Consider the following 22465-nt stretch of genomic DNA (forward strand, 5'->3'; position numbering starts at 1 on the left):
AATTCCTATATGCCCATTAAAATGTATTTATTACAGTCCTTGACAAAACTATACCTTCTCTATCTTTTATTAAAATCCACACCTGCAGACAGTATGATTTGCGCTAAAACCAAACTGTATCAAAACTCATTTTGAGAAGACTGTTCTATCTCTGTAAGACCTCATCTGAAATATACAGTTCAGTTTTGGGCACCAATTCACAAAAAGAACATTGGGGAACTGGAGAAAGTACAGAGAAGGGCAACCAAACTGATAAGAGGCATGGAGGAGATCAGCTATAAGGAAAGATTAGAGGAACTGAATTTATTCTCTCTTCAGAAGAGGAGATTAAGGGGGGGGGGGATATGATCAACATGTATAAATACATCAGTGGTTCATATAGTGAACTCGGTGTAGAGTTATTCACCCTGAGGTCATCACAGAGGACAAGGGGGCACTCTTTATGTCTGGAGGAAAAGAGATTTAATCTCCAAACACGGAAAGGTTTCTTCACAGTAAGAGCTGTGAAAATGTGGAATAGGCTCCCTCAAGAGTTGGTTCTGGCCAGTTCAGTGGATTGCTTTTAAAAAGGCCTGGATTCTTTCCTAGATACACAGAATATAACTGGATATTAACATTTATAGGTAAAGTTGATCCAGGGAATATCCGATTGCCTCTCGGGGGATCAGGAAGGAATTTTTTTCCCCAGCAGGAGCCAATTGGATCATTCTTTTCTGTTTTTATTTGCTTTCCTCTGGATCAACTGTGGGTATAGGATTATATCTTTTTTTTTTTTTTTTTTTTTTTTTTTAATTGTTGAACTGGATGGACTTTTGTCTTTTTTCAAAGGGCAGTAGTTTTGTCATCTCAAGGGCAGTAGTTTGTTTACAACTCTGTCTGGCTTGATGACCATTATTTCACCCTAGCCACCTGCAAGGGTACATGCTAAATTACTTTATAAGATTTATTCATATAGATCCTTATACACTGTGTGTGTTTGTGTATGTATGTATATATGTGTGTGTGTGTGTGTGTATGTATGTACAGTGGGGATCGAACGTTTGGGCACCCCAGCTAAAAATTTGTATTAATGTGCATAAAGAAGCCAAGGAAAGATGGAAAAATCTCCAAAAGGCATCAAATTACAGATTAGACATTCTTATAATATGTCAACAAAAGTTAGATTTTATTTCCATCATTTACACTTTCAAAATAACCAAAAACAAAAAAATGACGTCTGCAAAAGTTTGGGCACCCTGCAGAGTTAATATCTTGTACTGCCCCCTTTGGCAAGTATCACAGCTTGTAAACGCTTTTTGTAGCCAGCCAAGAGTCTTTCAATTCTTGTTTGAGGTATCTTTGCCCATTCTTCCTTACAAAAGTCTTCCAGTTCTTTGAGATTTGTGGGCTGTCTGTCACGCACTGCTCTTTTAAGGTCTATCCATAGATTTTCAATTATGTTGAGGTCAGGAGATTGTGAAGGCCATGGCAAAACCTTCAGTTTACGCCTCTTGATGTAATCCCCCGTGGATTTCGAGGTGTGTTTAGAATCATTATCCATTTGTAGAAGCCATCCTCTCTTTAACTTCAGCTTTTTCACAGATGGCATCAAGTTATCATCCAAAATTTGCTGAAATTTTATTGAATCCATTTTCCCTTCTACTCGTGAGATGTTCCCTGTGCCACTGGCTGCAACACAACCCCAAAGCATGATTGATCCAACCCCATGCTTAACAGTTGGACAGAGGTTCTTTTCATTAAATTCTGTGCCCCTTCTTCTCCAAACGTACCTTTGCTCATTCCGGCCAAAAAGTTCAATTTTAACCTCATCGGTCCACAGAACTTGTTTCCAAAATGCATCAGGCTTGTCTATATGTTCATTTGCAAAGTTCAAACGATGATTTTTGTGGTGAGGACGTAGAAGAGGTTTTCTTCTGATGACTCTTCCATGAAGACCATATTTGTACAAGTATCTCTTTATAGTGGAATAGTGTACCACAACTCCAGTGTCTGCCAGATCTTTCTGGAGGGATCGCGCAGTCAAACGTGGGTTTTGAATTGTTTTTCTCACAATCCTGCAAGCTGTTCTGTCTGATATTTTTCTTGGTCTTCCAGATCTTGCTTTAACTTCCACTGTTCCTGATGACTGCCATTTCTTAATTACATTCCGAACAGAGGATATTGACATCTGAAAACGCTTTGCTATCTTCTTATAGCCTTCTCCAGCTTTGTGAGCGTCAACTATTTTCAGTTTCAGTTTTCTAGACAACTGCTTAGAAGAACCCATGGTGCTGATTGTTGGGGCAAGGTCAGATGAGTCTGGGCATTTTAAACCTTTGAGATTGACATCACCTGGTCATCCCAGACGATGATTGAGAACAATCCATGACACTGGCAGGTCTCAGCTTTGCAAAGGGGGCAGTGCATGCTATAAATTCTGCAGGGTGCCCAAACTTTTGCAGACGCCATTTTTTTGTTTTCTGTTATTTTGAAAGTGTAAATGATGGAAATAAAATCTAACTTTTGTAGACATATTATAAGAATGTCTAATCTGTAATTTGATGCCTTTTGGAGATTTTTCCATCTTTCCTTGGCTTCTTTATGCACATTAATACAAATTTTTAGCTGGGGTGCCCAAACTTTCGATCCCCACTGTATATGTGTGTGTGTGTATATACACACACACAGTAAGTTTGCCCACTTACAAAGAAATGAAGGGTCTATCATTTTTATCATAGGTGTATTTTGAAATACTGTTGTATTGTAAAGGTGTATTTTAATCACTTGCCCTGCAGAGGATTTACCAGGCCATTTTTTGCACTGCGTTACTTTAACTGACAATTGCGCAGTCATGCAACACTGCAACCAAATGAAATTTGTTCTTTTTCCCCCTCACAAATAGAGCTTTCTTACGGTGGTATTTGATTGCGTGTGTTTTTTAGTTTTCATGCTATAAACAAAAAAAGACCAACAATGCTATAAAACATATCCCGTAAAAAAATCAAACTTCGTCCTAAATTTAGGCCAAAATGTACAGTTAGGTCCATATATATTTGGACACAGGCATAATATTAGTTTTTTTCAGGTATTTACCAAAACATATTCAAGCTCTAGTTATATAATGGATATGGTCTGAAAGTGCACACTGTCAGGTTTAATTTGAGGGTATGTACATCCACATTGGAGGAAGGGTTTAGGAATTACAGCTCTTTGGAGTAATCATCCCCCCTTTTTCAAGGGCCCAAAGGTAATTGGACAATTGAATCAAAAACTGTTTCATGGCCAGGTGTGGGCTACTCCTTTGTTATTTCTTCATCAATTAACTAAGGTAAAAGGTCTGGAGTTGATTCTAAGTGTGGTATTTGCATTTGGACTCTATTGCTGTGAACCTACATCATGCATTCAAAGGAGCTGTCCATGCAAGTGAAACAGACCATTGTAAGGCTTCAAAAATGAACAAATCCATCAGAGAGATAGCAGCAACATTAGGAGTGGCCAAATCAACAATTTGGTACATTCTGAGGAAAGAAGGATGCACTGGTGAGCTCAGCAACTTAAAAAGGCATGGACGTCCACAGAAGACATCAGTGGTGGATGATTGCAGGATCCTCTCTATGATAAAGAGAAACCCATTCACAATATCCAGACAAGTGAAGGACACTCTCCAGGAGGTGGGTGTATCATTGTCAAAGTCTACAATCAAGAGAAGACTTGACAAGAGCAAATACAGAGGGTTCACCACAAGGTGCAAACCATTCATATTCTGAAGAATAGAAAAACCAGATTAGACTTTGCCAAAAAACATCTAAAAAAGCCAGACCAGTTCTGAAAAAGCATTCTTTGGATGGATGAAACTAAGATTAATCTTTACCAGAATGATGGGGAGACAAAAGTGTGGAGAAGGCTTGGAACAGCTCATGATCCAAAGCAGACAACGTCATCTGTAAAACATGGTGGAGGCAGTGTGATGGCATGGGCATGCATGGCTTCCAGTAGCACTGGGTCATTGGTGTTTATTGATGATGTGACAGAAGACAGAAGCAGCCGGATGAATTCTGCAATGATTAGAGATATACTGTCAGCCCAGATTCAGCCAAATGCAGCAAAGTTTATTGGAGGGCGCTTCATAGTACAGATGGACAATGATCCAAAACACACTGCAAAAGCAACCCAGGAGCTTTTGAAGGAAAAGTGGAATATTCTGCAATGGCCGAATCAATCACCTGATCTCAACTCAATTGGCAGAAGGACCCACAAACAAAGAACAACTGAAGACAGCTGCAGTTAGAGCCTGGCAAAGCATCAGAAAGAAGGAAACCCAGTCTTTGGTAATGTCCATGGGTTCCAGACTTCAGGCAGTCACTGCCAGTAAATGATACAAAGCCAAATATTAAAAATTAACATTTTATTTATGATTATATTCAATTGTGCAATTACTTTTGGTCCCTTGAAAAAGGGGGGGGGGTGGCTACTCTTAAGAGGTGTAATTACTAGACCATTCCAATTTGGATCTACATACCCTCAAATTAATCCTGAGAGTGTGCACTTTCTGCCCATATCTATTATCCGACTATAGCTTGGCTATGTTTTGGTAAATACCTGCAGTAAAACTAAAATTGTGCCTGTGTCCAAATATATATGGACCTAACTGTATTCTGCTACATAAAAAAATTCCAATACATGTAAATTAATTGTTTCCGTGAAAGTTATAGCATCTACAAATGGCGGTGTATATATACTGGAATTTTTAATTTTTTTTTTTTTTAATAGTAATGGCAGACATCAGCGACTTATAGTGGGACTGCGCGGGCATTCTGACACGGGAAGGGGGGTGGGGGACAGACTAACTGCCACTGACATCCCCACTGACACTAATACGATGATCAGTGCTAATAAAATGCACTGAAACTGTACTAATGACACTGGGCAGGAAGGGGTTAACATCTGGGGCGATCAAAGGGTTAACTGTGTGCTGTTTTACTATTTTGTATGTGTGTGCTTTACTGTGTAAGCACTGTACACATGTGCTGACGGGAGAGATCTGTATTTTTTACATACAAACTTCTCCTCTGTCACTGTTCCTTGGCGATCACCGGGTGCCGGCAGGGAATCTCTTGCCAGGACCTGGTGATCGACAGCTGTAGCCTCCAATGGCTGCGCGTACCCAGCCCCCCACCTGGAAGTACAAAATCTCCTGTGTATATATACGTGATTTTGCACAGCCCTGCTGCCCTGTAGCAGTACTTCTGCTATAGGGCAGTCAGGAAGCGGTTAAAAAACTGTTGGAGTGATTATTAGTTGATGGAAGAAATACAAGATAACCATCAATCACCCTCAGTCTGGAGCTCCATGCAGTATTTTGCCTCATGGGGTAAAGATGATCATGAGAAAAGTGAGGGATCAGCTCAGAACTACACTGGAGTAGCTGATGAATGATCTTAAGGCAGTTGAGACCACAGTCACCAAACAAAACATTGGTAACACAATATTCCGCCATGTATTGAAATGCTGCAACACCTGTAAGGCCCCCTTCCTCAAGAAGGCCCATCTGAAGTTTGCCAATGAACATCTAAATGATTCAGAGAAGGATTGGGAGAAAGTACTGTGGTCAGATGGAACCCAAATTGAGCTCTTTGGCATTAACCCGACTCGCCGTGTTTGGCGGAAGGAAAATGCTGACTATGACCCTAAGAACACCATACCTACAGTCAAGAACGGAGTTGGAAACATTATGCTTTGGGGCTGTTTCTATGCTAAAGGTACAGGCTGACTTTGAGGGGCCTATAGACGAGGTCATGTATTGTAAAATATTGGATGAGAACCTTCTTCCCTCAGCCAGAACACTGAAGATGGGTCGTGGATGGGTCTTCCAGCATGACAATGACCCAAAACATACCGCCAAGGCAACAAAGAAGTGACTCAAGAAGAAGCGCGTTAAGGTCATGGAGTGGCCTAGTTAGTCTCCAGACCTTAATCCTATGGAAAATTTATGTAGGGAGCTGAAACTTCGAGTTACCAAGCGACAGCCAAGAAATCTTAAAGTGTTGCTAAACCCACAACAGTAAAATCAGTCTGTATATGCAGTAAAGCATGCTTGTTATACTCACTGTGGAACCTAAGGGGTTTATCCTCTGCATTGTGTAAAAAGGCTGTTTGATCCTGTCTTTGATCCACCCCTTCTTCCAGTGTCCACCCCTCTTATCTCTTGATAAAACATGTAGTGTGGAGTCACTCTGCATATGCTCAGTTTGGTGTGTATTGCTAAATATTTTTTTTTTTTGGAGCGTGCATGTGATCAGCACAGGGCCAATCAGCGCTGTCCAGAGAGAGGCCAGGGTTTCTGCATCTTTCCAGAGCAGAATGAAAACTCCTCCTACAAGCTTTAACCAGTGCTCAGCTGGACACTGGTAGAAGTTACAAGACTATTTACTTCTGATGAGAAAAGGTATTTAGCAGTTTATATTTATTAAAATAATTGCATTTCTTTGTTCTGTGTACTGTGGGAGACCACATATCATGAATGCAGTGTACTGGGTTTAGTATCACTTTAAACATTCAGTAAGCAATGCTATCTGGAATCTGACTTGCTAATAAATTAGAACAGAAAGGATTTAGAGAAGATCTGTAAAGAGTGGACCAAAATCCCTCCTGAGATTTGTGTAAACCTGGTAACCAACTACATGAAACGTCTTACCTCTGTGCTTGTCTACAAGGGTTTCTCCACCAAGTACTAAGTCACGTTTTGTTTGGGGATCAAATACTTTTTTTATTCACTGAATTGAAACTCAATTTATAACATTTGTATCGTGTTTTTTTTTTTTTTGGTTGATATTCTGTCTCTATCAATTAAAATACACCTATGATAAAAATTATGGACCCTTCATTTCTTTGTAAGTGGGCAAACTTACACAATCTTCAGGGGATCAAATAATTATTTTCCCCACTGTATAAATATATTTAATATACAGTCAATCCAAGTTGCCGCACTGCAAAAAGCATCTTGCTCAATGTATGAAGTTTATTTCTTTTCAGTGCATATACATTAACAGTTTTCAACTTCCCTGCTCTTTGTCAGGTGCATGTATTAACTGAACTAAGAAAGTTCAGTAAGGAAAATGGTAGCCTCTTTTGATGCAGTTCCCTGTGCCCAGTTTCACTCCAGAGTTTAATATCCTGTAGGTTATGGGCTAAACATTAGGAGTGGACCTGACCATGCATTTGACTTCCAAGACCAGATCAGCCTTGGATTGGTGGATATACATGCAGATGCTGGACACTGGGACAGTAGAAGGTCTTGACAGAGCATTCCGGTCTGTGAGGCTGAGGTTGTGTTCTGGAGAGCTTCTCAGTTCAGGGAATGTTGTCATCAAAGGAGCAGAAATTGCAAGACAACATTCTGGAACTTTGGGTGATTCAGCTGGTCTTTTCTCATTGGTTTGTCTGCCTTCAGGATCTCCCTGTAATGGTGCAGTCAGGCAATGCCAAAGCTGCGGCATGTTATCAACCATCAAGAAGGAATAGGTAGTGACACTGCTCAGGTAGAAGCAGACCTGATCTAATCCTTTTTTTCACTTCTGCTTCTTCCTTGCCTGTTGTGCAGGATAAAAATGAAGGGCATCTGGTGATTCGTATAACACCTGCTTGGTCAAGAACATACAGCCCTGGCCAAAAGTTTTAAGAAAACTTATAAACAAATATTAATTTTCACAAAGTCTGCTGCTTCAGTGTTTTTAGATCTTTTTGTCAGATATTACTATGGTATACTGAAGTATAATTTCAAGAATTTCATAAGTGTCAAAGGCTTTTATTGCCAATTACATTACACTTATGCAAAGAGTCAATATTTGCAGTGTTGACCTTTCTTTTTCAAGACCTCTGCAACTTGCCCTGCATGCTGTCAATCAACTTCTAGGCCACATCCTGACTAATAGCAGCCCATTCTTGCATAATCAATACATAGAGTTTGTAAGAATTTGAGGGTTTTTTTTTTGTTCACCTGCCTCTTGAGGATTGACCACAAGTTCTCAATAGGATTAAGGTCTGGGGAGTTTCCTTGTCCATGGACCCAAAATTTCAATGTTTTGTTCCCCAAGCCACTTAGTAATCACTTTTGCCTCATGGCGAGGTGCTCTATCATGCTGGAAAAGGAATTGTTTGTCACCAAACTGTTCTTGGATGGCTGGGAGAAGTTGCTGTCGGAGGATGTTTTGTACCATTCTTTATTCATGCCTGTGTTGCAAAATTGTGAGTGAGCCCACTCTCTTGGCTGAGAAGCAACCCCACACATGAATGGTCTCAGAATGATTTACTGTTGGCATTACACAGGACTGATGTTAGCGCTCACCTTTTCTTTTCTGTTTTTTTTTCTGGCTGCCCCAAGCAATCAGAAAGGGGATTCATCAAAGAAAATTACCCCCAGTCCTCAGCAGTCCAATCCCTGTACCTTTTGCAGAATATAAGTCTGTCCCTGATGTTTTTCCTGGAGAGAAGTGGCTTCTTTGCTACCCTTCTTGACACCAGGCCATCCTCCAAAAGTCTTCTCCTCACTGTGCGTGTAGATGCACTCACACCTGCCTGCTGCCATTCCTGAGCAAGCTCTGCACAGTAATATCCTTTCTTGTGAATCCCTTTTTGTGCAAAGCAATGATGGCTGCATTCAGGTAACCATTGATAACATAGGAAGAACGATGATTTCAAGCACCACCCTCCTTTTAAAGCTTCCAGTCTGGTATTCTAACTAAATCAGTATGAGAGAGTGACCTCTATCTAGCCTTGTCCTTGTCAACACTGACACCTGTGCTAATAAAAAAATCACTGACGTCAGCTGGGCCTGCTGTTGCAGGGTTGAAATGAAGTGGAAATGTTTTTTGTTTTTTTGGGACTACGTTCATTTTCATGGCAAATAGGGACTTTGCAATTCATTGCAATTCATCTGATCACCCTTCATAAAATTCTGGAGTATATGCAAATTGTCATCATAAAGACTGAGGCAGAAGACTTTGAAAATTCATCTATGTGTCATTCTCAAAACCTTTGGCCATGGCTGTAATATACAGAGATTTAGATCTCTTGGCAGACAAGTTATAAACTCTTCTGGATCTGCTGTCACAGGGTCCAGTCTTTCATCCTGATTTATGGTTGTTGGAGTTGATGGCATGGCTGTTAAAGCCCAACTCTGAGGGATAGAGGAGTTTCTAACAAGAAAGTGGACCTCCAGGAAGGTGTGCCACTGTACATGGAGAGCCTTTTTCACCTGGTCTAAGGCTGGTAAGTTTCATCCCCAACAGTATGTGGTGGGGTGCATTTTGGTTCTCCTCCAGTCTGGTGTAGTCTATTCAGCATCAAACTTCTGTTCAAGTTTTTATGGCTGCCACTGATGTTCATGACTCTGTGGATGTCTCTTTTGTGTAGGTCTTGCAGGCAGCCAGATTACCCCTGTTCTGTTTCTGGGCTTTGGCCTTGTTGATGTGCTGCCTACCCCTCATGTTCAGTGTTTACCACAATCAACGTAGTCATAAATATGAAGTCCTATGTGTCCTGTGATGTATGATTTAGAAATTAGGATTCTTGGTTTACATGCAAAATCCTTTTTGTGGAGTGCATAACTGGACACAGAGATATCTCTCCCCTCTTGTCTGAATCCAGATTTTTTTTCTCTAGCTGCCAAGAGTGACATACACTGTTAGTTCCTGCACTGTGAGCTGTATAAAATTGAGAAGTGCCTACAGGGAAAGTGTCGGAGGGGCCAAAATAGACTGCTAGTAAAGTACGCACTTTCTTCTTTACATGTCAAAAGGGTCTGACATAATCTGGAGGAGCTGTTGGAAAGTCTGTGACCTCCGGAAATTTCCTGGCAGTTAAAGTGATTGTAAAGTCTTGCATTTTATTTTTTAAAATAAGAAACATATTTATACTTACCTGCTCTATGCAATTGAATTGCACAGAGCTGCCCGAAACCTCCTCCTCTTGGGTTCTCCGCTGGCTCTCCTGGCATCCACTTCCTATCATGGCACACCTGCATGCTCAGTCCCAAGTGGCACTGCCCATGACTCGGACAGCGAGGCTTGGCCCCGCCCCTGGGTCACAGGATTTGATTGACAGCAGGCTCTCAGCAAAGTCTGTGAGAGCAGGAAAAAGGGGAGAGAGCCACTGCAGACGAGCGCTGCAGGTCGAGTGAAGATGCAGGTAAGTATAAGGAAGAGGGATAATATTTTTTTTTTACCTTTTTTAAAAAAAATGTAAAATGAAACCATTAAAAAAATTTAAGTTTCACTTTATTGGTTGCAGTTGCCTACAGACTTTAAGCATGTTCTAATTAGCTAGTGTGTGTCTGTACAGAGCATTGAAAGACTTCTGTTAATCTTCTCTTCCATTGTGTTGCAGCCGTGTCAGCCCCTGTATGTTCTGTGCCAGGATATTATGGACAAGCTGATTCACTGTGGTCTTCTTTCCATGTATGAAGTAAGGTGCACATTTATGGCAGACAGTAACGCACACACACTAGAAAATATGGCAGTCAGATGAAAGGGCCTCTTGTTTGTCTTCCAAGGACCCCAATGCTCCTCCAGCTTGTGACACAGGGAGGCGTTGCTTTGCGGACAGCCTCATGTGGAGATCTTCTGATGACTTATCAGACAATGACAGTGACTTCACAGGAGATAAAGTAAAGAGACACTACAAGGTACTGCATAGATAGGCAGTATTACTAACTGACAAAAGTATAATGTCTGCATCTTTTTATTATGTGGGTATCTGTATGCCTGCAGTTGTCTTATATAATGGATAACTGAACTTTTACTCTAAATATTGTAGTCACACTTCCAACATTTTTAAAAATATAATAAAAGCTGTAATATTTACAAACAAAAAATAGAAGCTCCTACCCATCACAGATAATCTGCATTTCTGCGAACCCCCTCCAGCCTACTGCTTTTATATTCATGTCTTTTGCTGGTGAGTGAATTGCTCCCAGCTGACAGAGCATGGTGCTTTTGGAGACAGTAGACTGGCTGCTCTAGAAATCAAATACAGAGCTTCAAAAGAGTGCTGTCTAGTGCAGGGGTCTCCAAACGTTCTAAACAAAGGGCCAGTTTACTGTCTTTCAGACTTTAGGAGGGCTGGAGTGGCCAGTGGGAGTAGAAAATGTCCCAGCGTCAGTAGGAGTAAAAAAAAATGAAGGAGGAAGGAGGAATAGTGTCCAGTCATTGGTATTAGTTGGATGAATATTGCCCCATCATTGGTATTAGTGGGCGGAATATTGACCCATCATTGGTTTTAGTGGGAGGAATAGTGCCCCATCATTGGTTTTAGTGGGAGGAATAGTGCCCCATCGTTTGTATTAGTGGAAGGAATAGTGTCTCATCATTGGTGTCAGTGGGAGGAACGGTGCCCCATCATTGGTATTAGTGGGAGGAAAAGTGCCCCATAGTTGGTGCCAGTGGAAGAACGTAGAAATCCTAACACTGGCAGACATACATGTGGAAGCGAAGCTAGTAGAGCACAGAGTCCTGCTCACCAGCTGCTCCTTGCAGCGGAATTGCGGTTATCTGATGTTATGAGAAACCATTGGATAAAGGTATATGGAAAGCGATATTATGACTTTTTGAAAGTAGAATTAGAATAGTTCTTCTACTACATGCTCAGCTTTAATTTTCATGCAGGTAAAGCCTATATTTTTTTCAGGTGCTCTAGTTTTCAACATATATTTCTTTTCCCCACTGCTTTCTTTTGCATCAGAATCATGGCAGCCTGTCACCCTAAAAGTGAACGCATACAAAAGCGATTTCTTTTTTTTTTTTTTAATTTAAATATTTATTCATTTTCCATATAAAATACATATTTCATCATTACTCTCGTTTAACATACAAAAACCATCAGTTATATCCAAACCATTAATTATATCCCTTTCTATCTTTATTCCCATTACCTCCCCTCCCCTATCTAATACCCCCACCCACCCCGAGAACCAACCCCCCCACGAGTAAAACCACCCACTCTGCATTCCTCCGTTACATCTTTTCCAAGGTAATATATATCAAAAGCTATTTATAAGCTGTTAGGCCTTGTTCACATGAGTAATGAATGGATAGTGTGAACTAGCGTTTTTTTGGGGGTTTTTTTGCAGCGTCTTGGGCTGCATGCAGGTGACCCATTGATTCCCATAAGGACACAACAGCTGTACAAACACAGTAGTTGATCCAAATCTGACAGGTGTGAAGGGGAGCATCCCCTGACACAGTGTGCACTTTGGGGCTGCTTAGCCACACACTATATAGGGATCATTGCCCATGTGAACAAGGCCTTGGAAACGGACTTAAATTTTTGTTTTGAACTTTGGGAGTGAATAACTTTATACATTACATTAAAAGCACCTCCAGAGTTCACAGATGATTGTTTTAAAACACTATTTTATTGCTTGATCGGTGTATGTAAATAGTTTAATGTGCATAGTCTGGGCACAGGTGCCCCTAGGTTGCCTACAGCTCAGGGGAAAGGAACTTTTAGAAAGTCACTATCTGCATAGTATCAAATTGGGACTGCAGCAGAGAATAGAGGAGCCAGTCATGAAATCCTAACTTGATTGTAAAGACAAACTTTTTTTTATTTTTTAAAAATAACAAACATGTTCTACTAACCTGCTCCATTCAATGGTTTTGCACAGAGCAGCCCTGATCCTCCTCTTTTCAGGTTCTCATGCCAGCACTCCTGGCTTCTCACCCTGCTGAGTACCCTCATAACAAGCCGCTTGCTATGGGGGCACTCGTGCCTGCTTGCTCCTGAGCTGCTTTTGTGTGTCCATAGACACACATGGTGCAGCTTGGCCCCGTCCCCCATCTCTGAGCCTCAGAGATCTTGCAGGTTTTCCAATAAATCAGTACACAAATATCATATACACTGATTTTTTTCATCTTTGTTGTGAAATAATATATGGACCACTACATCATGACTGTAGGTTTTCTATTAAATATTTCTGTAAATTTGTCATTGTAAAATCTTTAAATTATTATTTTAGATATATTAGAAGAATGATTGTGCCTTAGGTAAATGGAATTCTGATGAGAACCTTTACGTACAGTGGGGCAAAAAAGTATTTAGTCAGCCACCAATTGTGCAAGTTCTCCCACTTAAAAAGATGAGAGAGGCCTGTAATTGGCATCATAGGTAGACCTCAACTATGAGAGACAAAATGAGGAAACAAATCCAGATAATCACATTGGCTGATTTGGAAAGAATTTATTTGCAAATTATGGTGGAAAATAAAGTATTTGTTCAATATCAAAAGTTCATCTCAATACTTTGTTATATATCCTTTGTTGGCAATGACAGAGGTCAAACGTTTCCTGTAAGTCTTCACAAGGTTGGCACACACTGTTGCTGGTATGTTGGCCCATTCCTCCGTACAGATCTCCTCTAGAGCAGTGATGTTTTGGGGCTGTCGCTGGGCAACACGGACTTTCAACTCCCTCCAAAGGTTTTCTATGGAGTTGAGATCTGGAGACTGGCTAGGCCACTCCAGGACCTTGAAATGCTTCTTACGAAGCCACTCCTTTGTTGCCCCGGGCGGTATGTTTGGGATCATTGTAATGTTGGAAGACCCAGCCACGTTTCATCTTCAATGTCCTTGCTGATGGAAGGAGGTTTGCACTCAAAATCTCACGATACATGGCCCCATTCATTCTGTCCTGTACATGGATCAGTCGTCCTGGTCCCTTTGTGGAGAAACAGCCCCAAAGCATGATGTTGCCACCCCCATGCTTCACAGTAGGTATGGTGTTCTTTGGATGCAACTCTGCATTCTCTCTCCTCCAAACACGACGAGTTGTGTTTCTACCAAACAGTTCTATTTTGGTTTCATCTGACCATATGACATTCTCCCAGTCATCTTCTGGATCATCCAAATGCTCTCTAGCAAACTTCAGACAGACCCAGACATGTACTGGCTTAAGCAGGGGGATACGTCTGGCACTGCAGGATCTGAGTCCCTGGCGGTGTAGTGTGTTACTGATGGTAGCCTTTGTTACGTTGGTCCCACCTCTCTGCAGGTCATTCACTAGGTCCCCCCGTGTGGTCCTGGGATTTTTGCTCACTTTTCTTGTGATCATTTTGACCCCACGGGGTGAGATCTTGCGTGGAGCCCCAGATCGAGGGAGATTATCAGTGGTCTTGTATTTCTTCCGTTTTCTAATTATTGCTCCCACAGTTGATTTGTTCACACCAAGCTGCTTGCCTATTGCAGATTCAGTCTTCCCAGCCTGGTGCAGGTCTACAATTTTGTTTCTGGTGTCCTTCGACAGCTCTTTGGTCTTCACCATAGTGGAGTTTGGAGTGTGACTGTTTGAGGTTGTGGACAGGTGTCTTTTATACTGATAACAAGTTCAAACAGGTGCCATTGATACAGGTAATGAGTGCAGGACAGAGGAGCCTCTTAAAGAAGAAGGTACAGGTCTGTGAGAGCCAGAAATCTTGCTTGTTTGTAGGTGACCAAATACTTATTTTCCACCATATTTTGCAAATAAATTCTTTCCAAATCAGCCAATGTGATTGTCTGGATTTGTTTTCTCATTTTGTCTCTCATAGTTGAGGTCTACCTATGATGCCAATTACAGGCCTCTCTCATCTTTTTAAGTGGGAGAACTTGCACAATTGGTGGCTGACTAAATACTTTTTTGCCCCACTGTATGTGCTACAAAATGCAAGAATGCATTGCAGTAGTATGCTGTAATCAGAACAAGTAGAAATTGCAGTAAACATGCATTTATGGCTGGCTGTTGCTAGTGATGGCTGAAATAAATTTTCCTGTTCTCTTTCCTGCATCCTTAGCCCATGTGCAGCACAATTATACTGTGCATGAGTTCCTGGGCACCTGTGGCATTTTTCTGCAGTACATGTCAGATGTTCACTGTATAACCTATTAAGAAATTATTACTATTAACAGTTTTGTTCACTACTTTTGTCCTATACTAGTTGGGCCGCTCAGACCATCATGCTGATTTCTTTGTCTTCCTGTGTCATCTTTTGGGCCCAGTGTTGAGGACATATGAGAGGGCTGCATCATTCCTGCTGGAACATGAAACATGTGGAACTGGTATGAAATAAGTATCATAAGTGGGAGAGACAACGTGCAGGAAAATGATTGCTATAAGCATGTATTGTCTTTATCACCTGAAATATTCAGAGTCCATTGAATTTAAAGGTGCAGGGCACAGTCTACCTACCTGTCCTAGTTAAAGAGGCATTTGGGTCACAGGTAGTACAACAGAATAATAGAAATAAATGAATAAAAGACTTTGATTTGATTTCTACAGAAACCGAGCAAGAATATGTGGATCAACTACACCAGTACCTGCTGCTCAAAGCAGAAGAGGATGGGTCTTATGGTAAGTTCATACTATCAACTAAATGAATTACTGCTGTAAGTTGGATGACGTATCTTATTTCTGCTTAATTTACTCTTTAACAATATTCCTATCACCAATATAACTTGGTGTGGAAATGTAATTTTGTCACAAATATATAGGCATTGAAAAGTTGAAAGTCTTATTTCTTAATGAACAATTATTATTTAAAGTGAACCTGTGCACAGACACAAACTAGAGTATTTACGTTTTGTGAGCAGTAAAAGTAGTTTAAGTTCTCATTGGCCTTGGGTAGCTATAGGCATTTTGGATGAATTGACCACTTCAAGCTGAGAATGTAGAGGTACATCCTAAGAGGTTGAAGTGGCTCTACCGGGATCATGGCTGCAGCCATAATCCTCATACCAAAATTTTCAGCCAGTGATGGGCTTTCATGTAAAAGTGATCCAAGCAGCTCTTCAGCCAAGATCTCACATGTGATCAGGGAGCCTGGCTGCTTGGTGTAATGGTACACTGAGATGGGAGGAAGTTACATCCACTCCCGCTACCCATCTCCCCTCTGTGATTTAAGAAACCAGAAGTGACAAGGATTTTGTTGCTTCCAGTTTCGATTTGTTGTTTACAATCAGTTGGTTTTTTTTGTTTTGTTTTTTTTTATGGTTGAACTGGATGGATTTGTCTTTTTTCAGCCAGACTGTAACTATGATCTCGGTTTTATCAAATGCTTTGGAGGGCAAAAGAGAGATCCAGGGTCTAATAGACCACAGATCTCTAAATAAAGAGAAAGTGCTCACACATAAATGTGATTGCTTACATAAGCCCTGCGCGTGTATGCAAATAGTGGCCGCACCACACATGTGAGGCATCACTGCAAACGCCAGAGTGAGAGCAAGAATTCTAGCCTGAGACCTCCTATGTAACTACTAACTGGTAACCTCTAAGGGCTTTTAAATTGTCATCTATGAAGATTTAGGTACCGTAGTATGTGCAATTTTAAAGGGTGACATCTTATGCTGGATTTATATACTAGCGTAGTAAGAATGACCTGGTATTCCTAAATCTAGAACCTTTGAAATAATATTATACAGTATTTATATAGAACCAAAGGGTTTGCTCAGCGCTGTACAATAGCGATGGGGACAGAACATGAGACAATACAGTAACAATACAATACACGAGGGGTTCGAGTGCCCTGCTCTTTCGAGCTTACAATCTAGGAGGGAGGGGATAGTGGTACAGGAGGAAGTGGCTGAGGGGGATGGAGTGGTGGGAGGAGTGGAGGAGAACGGGTGTTAGGTGAGGGTTGGGTAGGCTTCCCTGAAGAGATGGGTTTTCAGGGTGCGCCTGAAGGTGAGGAGGGTAGGTGACAGTCTGATGGATTGGGGTAGGGAGTTCCAGAGGATGGGGGAAGTCCTGGAGAAGTCCTGCAGTCAGGCGTGGGAGGAGGAGACCAGGGAGCTAGAGAGTAGGAGGTCCTGTGAGGAGCGAAGGGCGTGGGTAGGGTGGTATTTGGGTATCAGGTCAGTTACGTAGTTTGAGGCGGCATTGTGAATGGCTTTGTAGGTCAGAGTTAGTAATTTGAATTTGATGCGCTGGGCAATCGGGAGCCAGTGAAGGGATTGGCAGAGGGGGGTGGCAGATGTGGAGCGGTTGGTGAGGTGGATGAGTCTAGCCGCTGAGTTCAGGATAGACTGGAGTGGGGCTAGCGTTTGCTTGGGTAGGCCAGTGAGAAGGGAGTTACAGTAGTCCAGGCGTGAGATGATGGAGTGTACGAGTTGTTTAGTAGTGTCTGGGGTGAGGAACGTACGTATCTTGGAGATGTTGTGGAGGTGGAGCCTGCATGACTTTCATAGTGATTGGACATGTGGTTGGAAGGATAGGTTTGAGTCCAGGGTGACACCCAGGACTTTGGCGTGTGGGGTGGGATTGATGGTGGCGTTGCTAGTCGTGATGGAGAGGATGGGGGGGGGGGGGGGGGGCACGGGCTGGGGGAAAAACCAGGAGCTCGGTTTTGGACTGGTTTAGCTTGAGGAAATAGAGCGACATCCAGTCTGATATGTCGTTCATGAGGTTGGCGATGCGAGCGGAGAGATAAGTACTTTTACCCTCTCTAAACCACACTGCTGGGCCCAGTTTTCGAGATATCACCCCTAGGTGTCCTGCACAGGCTGGATAATCAGGGTCAATGCAAAACATAGGGTAAATGTAGCAGTTTTGCGGACGTACGACAGAGATAGCCATGATGCTGTTGTTTCTGGAGAAATAATGCAACCTGTTGTTTTTCTAGTATCTAACAACTTCATTGTTTATGGGGTAGAATCCCTAATACCATCCATGATTATGCCCCTTTTTTTCTGGCAAATTGGTTCACAAAACAAAATAGTGTGAAAAAGCAAAAAAGACTACACAGTGAACTTTATCAATATATAAATGTATATGAAGAAATATATAACACACTATCGGTGCTATAACCCCATATAGATTTTTATTTTACAAAACACAATTAAATACTATGGTATATTAATAACCTGCTAAATTCTAGGCCCGCTTTGTGTTCAAAATCCAAATAAATGATATTTTTGTACTTGCAGAATTCAGAGACTGTTGTGTTATACCAGTGTCTACAGCAGGATTTGGACAGTGGTAAACAAAAAAAAAAAGAATGGGCCAGCTTAGTATAATCCCTCCTACTCCCAATATGCCTCTATTTAATGGAAATTTAGTAGCATGATCGTAGGCATGGGGGGGAGGGGGGGTGGAGAAGGTAACCTGTCCCATGATAAACTCTAAGAGACTGTTGAAACGTCCAAAAGCAGGAGTAGGCAAGAGCAACAAAATAACAGGCCCCTGCAAAAAAAACCCCTCAAAAAACTGGGGACTACTAAAAGCTTAAAAAGCTACCTGAAGGACCTTGCACCCAAAGCTGTCATCAGAAACCTGAACATGCATCTGGTAATACTTAGAGCACGTACGAATAGAAGACCAGGTTGTAAATGCTAAACAATCTAGTGAAGTTTGCTCTGCAAGGGGTAAGATTCTTAACCATATCAGCAATTCAGAAGATTTACTACCCTTCATGACCAGGCCATTTTTTGCCATTCAGCACTGCGCCATTTCAACTGGTAATTGCGCAGTATGTCCTTTTTTATTTCCATAAATAAAGCTTTCTTTTGGTGATCTTTTATCACCGCTGGCTTTTTAATTTTTGTGATTGAAATGAAAAACGACCAAAACTTAAAAAGAAAAAAAGTAATTTCTACTTTCGGTTATAAAAAATATCCAATAAACTCAGTCAAAAATTTAGGCCAAAATATATTCTGCTACATGTCTTTGGTAAAAGAAAAATCCTGATACGTGTATTTTTATTGGTTTTTGTGAATGTGTGAAAGTTATAACGTCTACAAACTATGGTATATGTATTGGAATTTATGCAGCTTTTACAGACTGCCTATCACATTTCTTGAGGTGCTAAAATGCTAGGGAAGTAAAATCCCCCCCCCCCCCATGACCCCTTTTTGGAAACTAGACATCCCAAGGAATTTGCTGAGAGGCATGTCGAGTCCATGGAAGATTTTATTTTTGCCACACATTTTTGAAAAAAAAAGTTATTTTCCCAAAATTTGTGGCAAAAATAAAATCTTCCATGGACTCAACATGCCTCTCAGCAAATTCCTTGGGGTGTCTAGTTTCCAAAAAGGGGTCCTTTTGGGGGGTTGTCCTATCCTGGCATTTTAGGGCCTCCAAAACTGTGTTAGGTAATGAGGAAGTGATATGAGGAAATATGCCCTTTGAAAGCCTAGGGGTGGTTATTGGGTTTCAGGGGCCTGTATGTGGCTAGGCTTCCAAAAAGTCTCTCGCATGTGGTATACCCATACTCAGAAGTACCAGAATGTGTTTTGGGGTGTTATTCCACATGTACCCATGGCATGCATGAGCCATATAGAATATTTATTATTATTTATTTCAGGTACTTATATAGTGCCGTCCATTTACGCAGCGCTTTACACATATATATTATACATTCACATCAGTCCCTAAGCCTCAAGGGGTGTACAATCTAAGGTCCCTAACTCACATTCATACTTACACATACTAGGGCAATTTAGACAGGAGCCAATTAACCTACCAGCATGTCTTTGGAGTGTGGGAGGAAACCGGAGTACTCGGAGGACACCAATGCAGGCACATGGAGAACATGCAAACTCCAGGCAGGTGGTGCCGTGGCTGGGATTTGAACCAACGACCCTAGTACTGCCAGGCAGAAGTGCTAACCATTTAGCCACTGTGCTGCCCTATATAATATAGAATGTAAGCGACAACTTTTTTTTTTTTCTTAAACAAAGTTTGCGTTTGCCTTTTGCGTGTGAGCATGGGAGGGGCAGGGGGGGGGTGATTATTTTTTTTCTTCTTTATGTTTACACTCGGCGGGCGGGTCCTTTCCCACTGCTTGTAAAAACGATCCAGCAGCTAATTAGCCACTTGGATTGCTTTTACATGAAAGCTGAAAAAAAAAATACCAGGATGATGCAGGCATCATCTCATTATAACTCAAAAGTCCAGCAGCATACCAGTACATTGCTGGTGCTTGTTGGGTATATATGTCGCAAGGGAGCTAGAGAGCAGGTCTTATGAGGAACGAAGAGAATGATTGGTTGGTGTTTTGAGACTAGGTTAGTGATGTAGCTGGGAGCTGAGTTGTGGATGGCTTAGTAAGTTGTTAGCATTTTGAATTTAATTTGTGGGGTGAGTAGAAGCCAGTGGATGGATTGGCAGAGAGCGGTACCAGACACTGAACGGTTGGTAAGGTGGATGAGTTTGGCAGCAGCATTCATGATGGATTGGAGAGGGGTATAGCCTATGTAAAGGTAATCAAATAAGGAGGGAGTTGCAGTATTTGAGATGAGAGAGAACCAGGGAGTGAGTTGGAAGCTTTGTCTTGTCATTGGTTAGGAAGAGGAATATTTTGGAGATGTTGCAGAGGTTGAGGCAGCATCAATTGGACCGTGATTAGATGTGGGGCTGAAAGGAGATTTCAGAATCCAAGATTACACCTAGCACCCTGTCACGAGGGGGCAGGTTGATAGTTGTGCCATCAGTCTTAACAGAGAATTCAGGGGAAGGGGCATGTGGGGGAGGAAATATTAGTGATATGTGATCTAGCTGAAAGTTTGCAAAGAAAAGTAGGTTATTCTGAGGATGATCAAAAGGGTACAACATAGATTTCGAAACTCTACCACCTCACCGCTTTCTTCTTTCACGTCAAACAAAAAACTGCTCAAGTACAGTAATTTGCAGAAATCTCTGAACCACCTTCTTGTCCCAGAGAGTCAATGTACCAGTACCACCAGAGGACAGGTTCTACTCAAACCTGTTCATGGAACCAAAGCCCATTGGTGGTATTTGTCCTGTCTTGGAATAAAATTCCTTAACCCCTTCACGTCTAAGGGTAAAACAAATCTTCCTGCCTAAGGAAAATTTACAACTTTGACCTGTGTTAGTAAAACTGTACATACCATCACGACTACTTTGTACATCCAGGTGAATTATACCTTGTTTTTTTAGGACAAATTGGGCTTTCATTTGGAAGTAAAAGGTAATGGATATCTCATAATTTTTTTCTTATTACCCAAGAAAAATTGACCCAAAATAGTAAAAAATCTTTTTTTTTTACGTTTACTTGTGCGTTTCTTGTTACCTACATAACCTTCCACCAAAGAACAACCCAAAATAAATTCTCCAGCCCTTGGCAGTCGCAGCGATACCACGTGTGTTATTTTTTGTTTGTACCTGTAGTACAGCCCAGAAACAATAGTGTGCATTTTGCTTTTTTTTGTCCTACCTAAAATACACAGACACTGATACCAATATTAAAAAAAAAAGAAAAAAAAATCCTGACCTCTTGACACTGACCCTAGCACTGAACTAGATCAAACCTTTATCTCTGTATTTTATATATATATAATTTTTTTTTTTCTTTCATTCACACACAGTTGTTTTTTTTTCCTCTCTGAATGGAGGAGATACATTTTATCTCTCTCTCCTTGTAGAGAGGAAAAAAAAAACAAAGGGCGGGCTTCGCAGTGACTGATCACTATGATAGCCAATCAGAGGCTATTGCAGCAATCATGCGACCCAGAATCAGGCGTTCAAGGTCCCTATCGTTAGAACAGGACCCGGGGGTCTCAGTGACACCATGGTCATTGTGCTGGGAGCGCGCCTCCAGCCCAAAGGTACGCAAATATGCGGCCCCACGGAAAAAAGCCCAGTTCTGTGAGGCTAATATTTGTGTGACATCGGCGCCAAGGGAAAAACAAATTACTTCAAATCTCAAAATTTTGCATGAATTCTGCAAGGTCAGTAATTGCCTGTCTGAGACAATGGAATCTGTGAACACTCAAGATGCCTATCTGCATGTACCCATTTATCCACCTCATCAGTGATTACTGTTTTGTAGTAGTAGAAAACCACTTTCAGTCTGTTGCACTGCCTTCGTTCTATCTTCTGCTTAAAAGGTGTTCACACAGGTCTTGTCATCCTTGCTTGCCCTTCTCAGAGCTCAAGGATTATAGGGTACAGGCTATCTACAGTGCCTTGAAAGTTTTCATACTCCTTGAAATGTTCCACATTTTGTCATGTTGCAACCAAAAACATAAATGTATTTTATTGGGATTTATGTGATAGACCAGCACAAAGTGGCACATAATTGTGCAGTGGAGGAAAAATGATAAATGGTTTGCAAAATTATTTACAAATAAGTATTTGAAAAGTGTGGTGTGCATTTGTATTCATCCCTCCGGAGTCAATACTTTGTAGAACCACCTTTTGCTGCAATTACAGCTGCAAGTCTTTTTGGGGTATGTCCCTTTCAGCTTTGCACATCTAGAGAGTGACATTTTTGTCCATTCCTCTTTAGAAAAATAGCTCAAGCTCTGTCAGATTGGATGGAGAGCGTCTGTGAACAGCAATTTTCAAATCTTACCACAGATTCTCAATTGGATTTAGGTCTGGCCTTTGACTGGGCCAGGTTGACACATGAATATGCTTTGATCTAAACCATTCCATTGTAACTTTGGCTGTATGTTTAGGGTCAATTTCCTGCTGGAAGGTGAACCTCTGCCCCAGTCTCAAAT

General features: G+C 41.4%; 1 protein-coding gene across 1 annotated transcript in view; it reads left to right on the plus strand.

Moving 5' to 3' along the window:
* Nucleotides 1-22465, plus strand: part of GPAT2 (glycerol-3-phosphate acyltransferase 2, mitochondrial) — a 102520-nt gene that overhangs the window by 74262 nt on the left and 5793 nt on the right. The window contains exons 15-18 of the mRNA XM_089681724.1: nucleotides 10363-10440; nucleotides 10529-10660; nucleotides 14944-15064; nucleotides 15285-15356. Coding sequence (XP_089537850.1) covers nucleotides 10363-10440; nucleotides 10529-10660; nucleotides 14944-15064; nucleotides 15285-15356 — 403 coding nt within the window. The remainder of the gene's footprint in view (nucleotides 1-10362; nucleotides 10441-10528; nucleotides 10661-14943; nucleotides 15065-15284; nucleotides 15357-22465) is intronic.

The sequence above is a fragment of the Staurois parvus genome, unplaced genomic scaffold, assembly GCF_062004578.1.
Source record: "Staurois parvus isolate SC_StPar_1 unplaced genomic scaffold, SC_StPar_1.0 ptg000276l, whole genome shotgun sequence".
Taxonomy (NCBI): Eukaryota; Metazoa; Chordata; class Amphibia; order Anura; family Ranidae; genus Staurois; species Staurois parvus.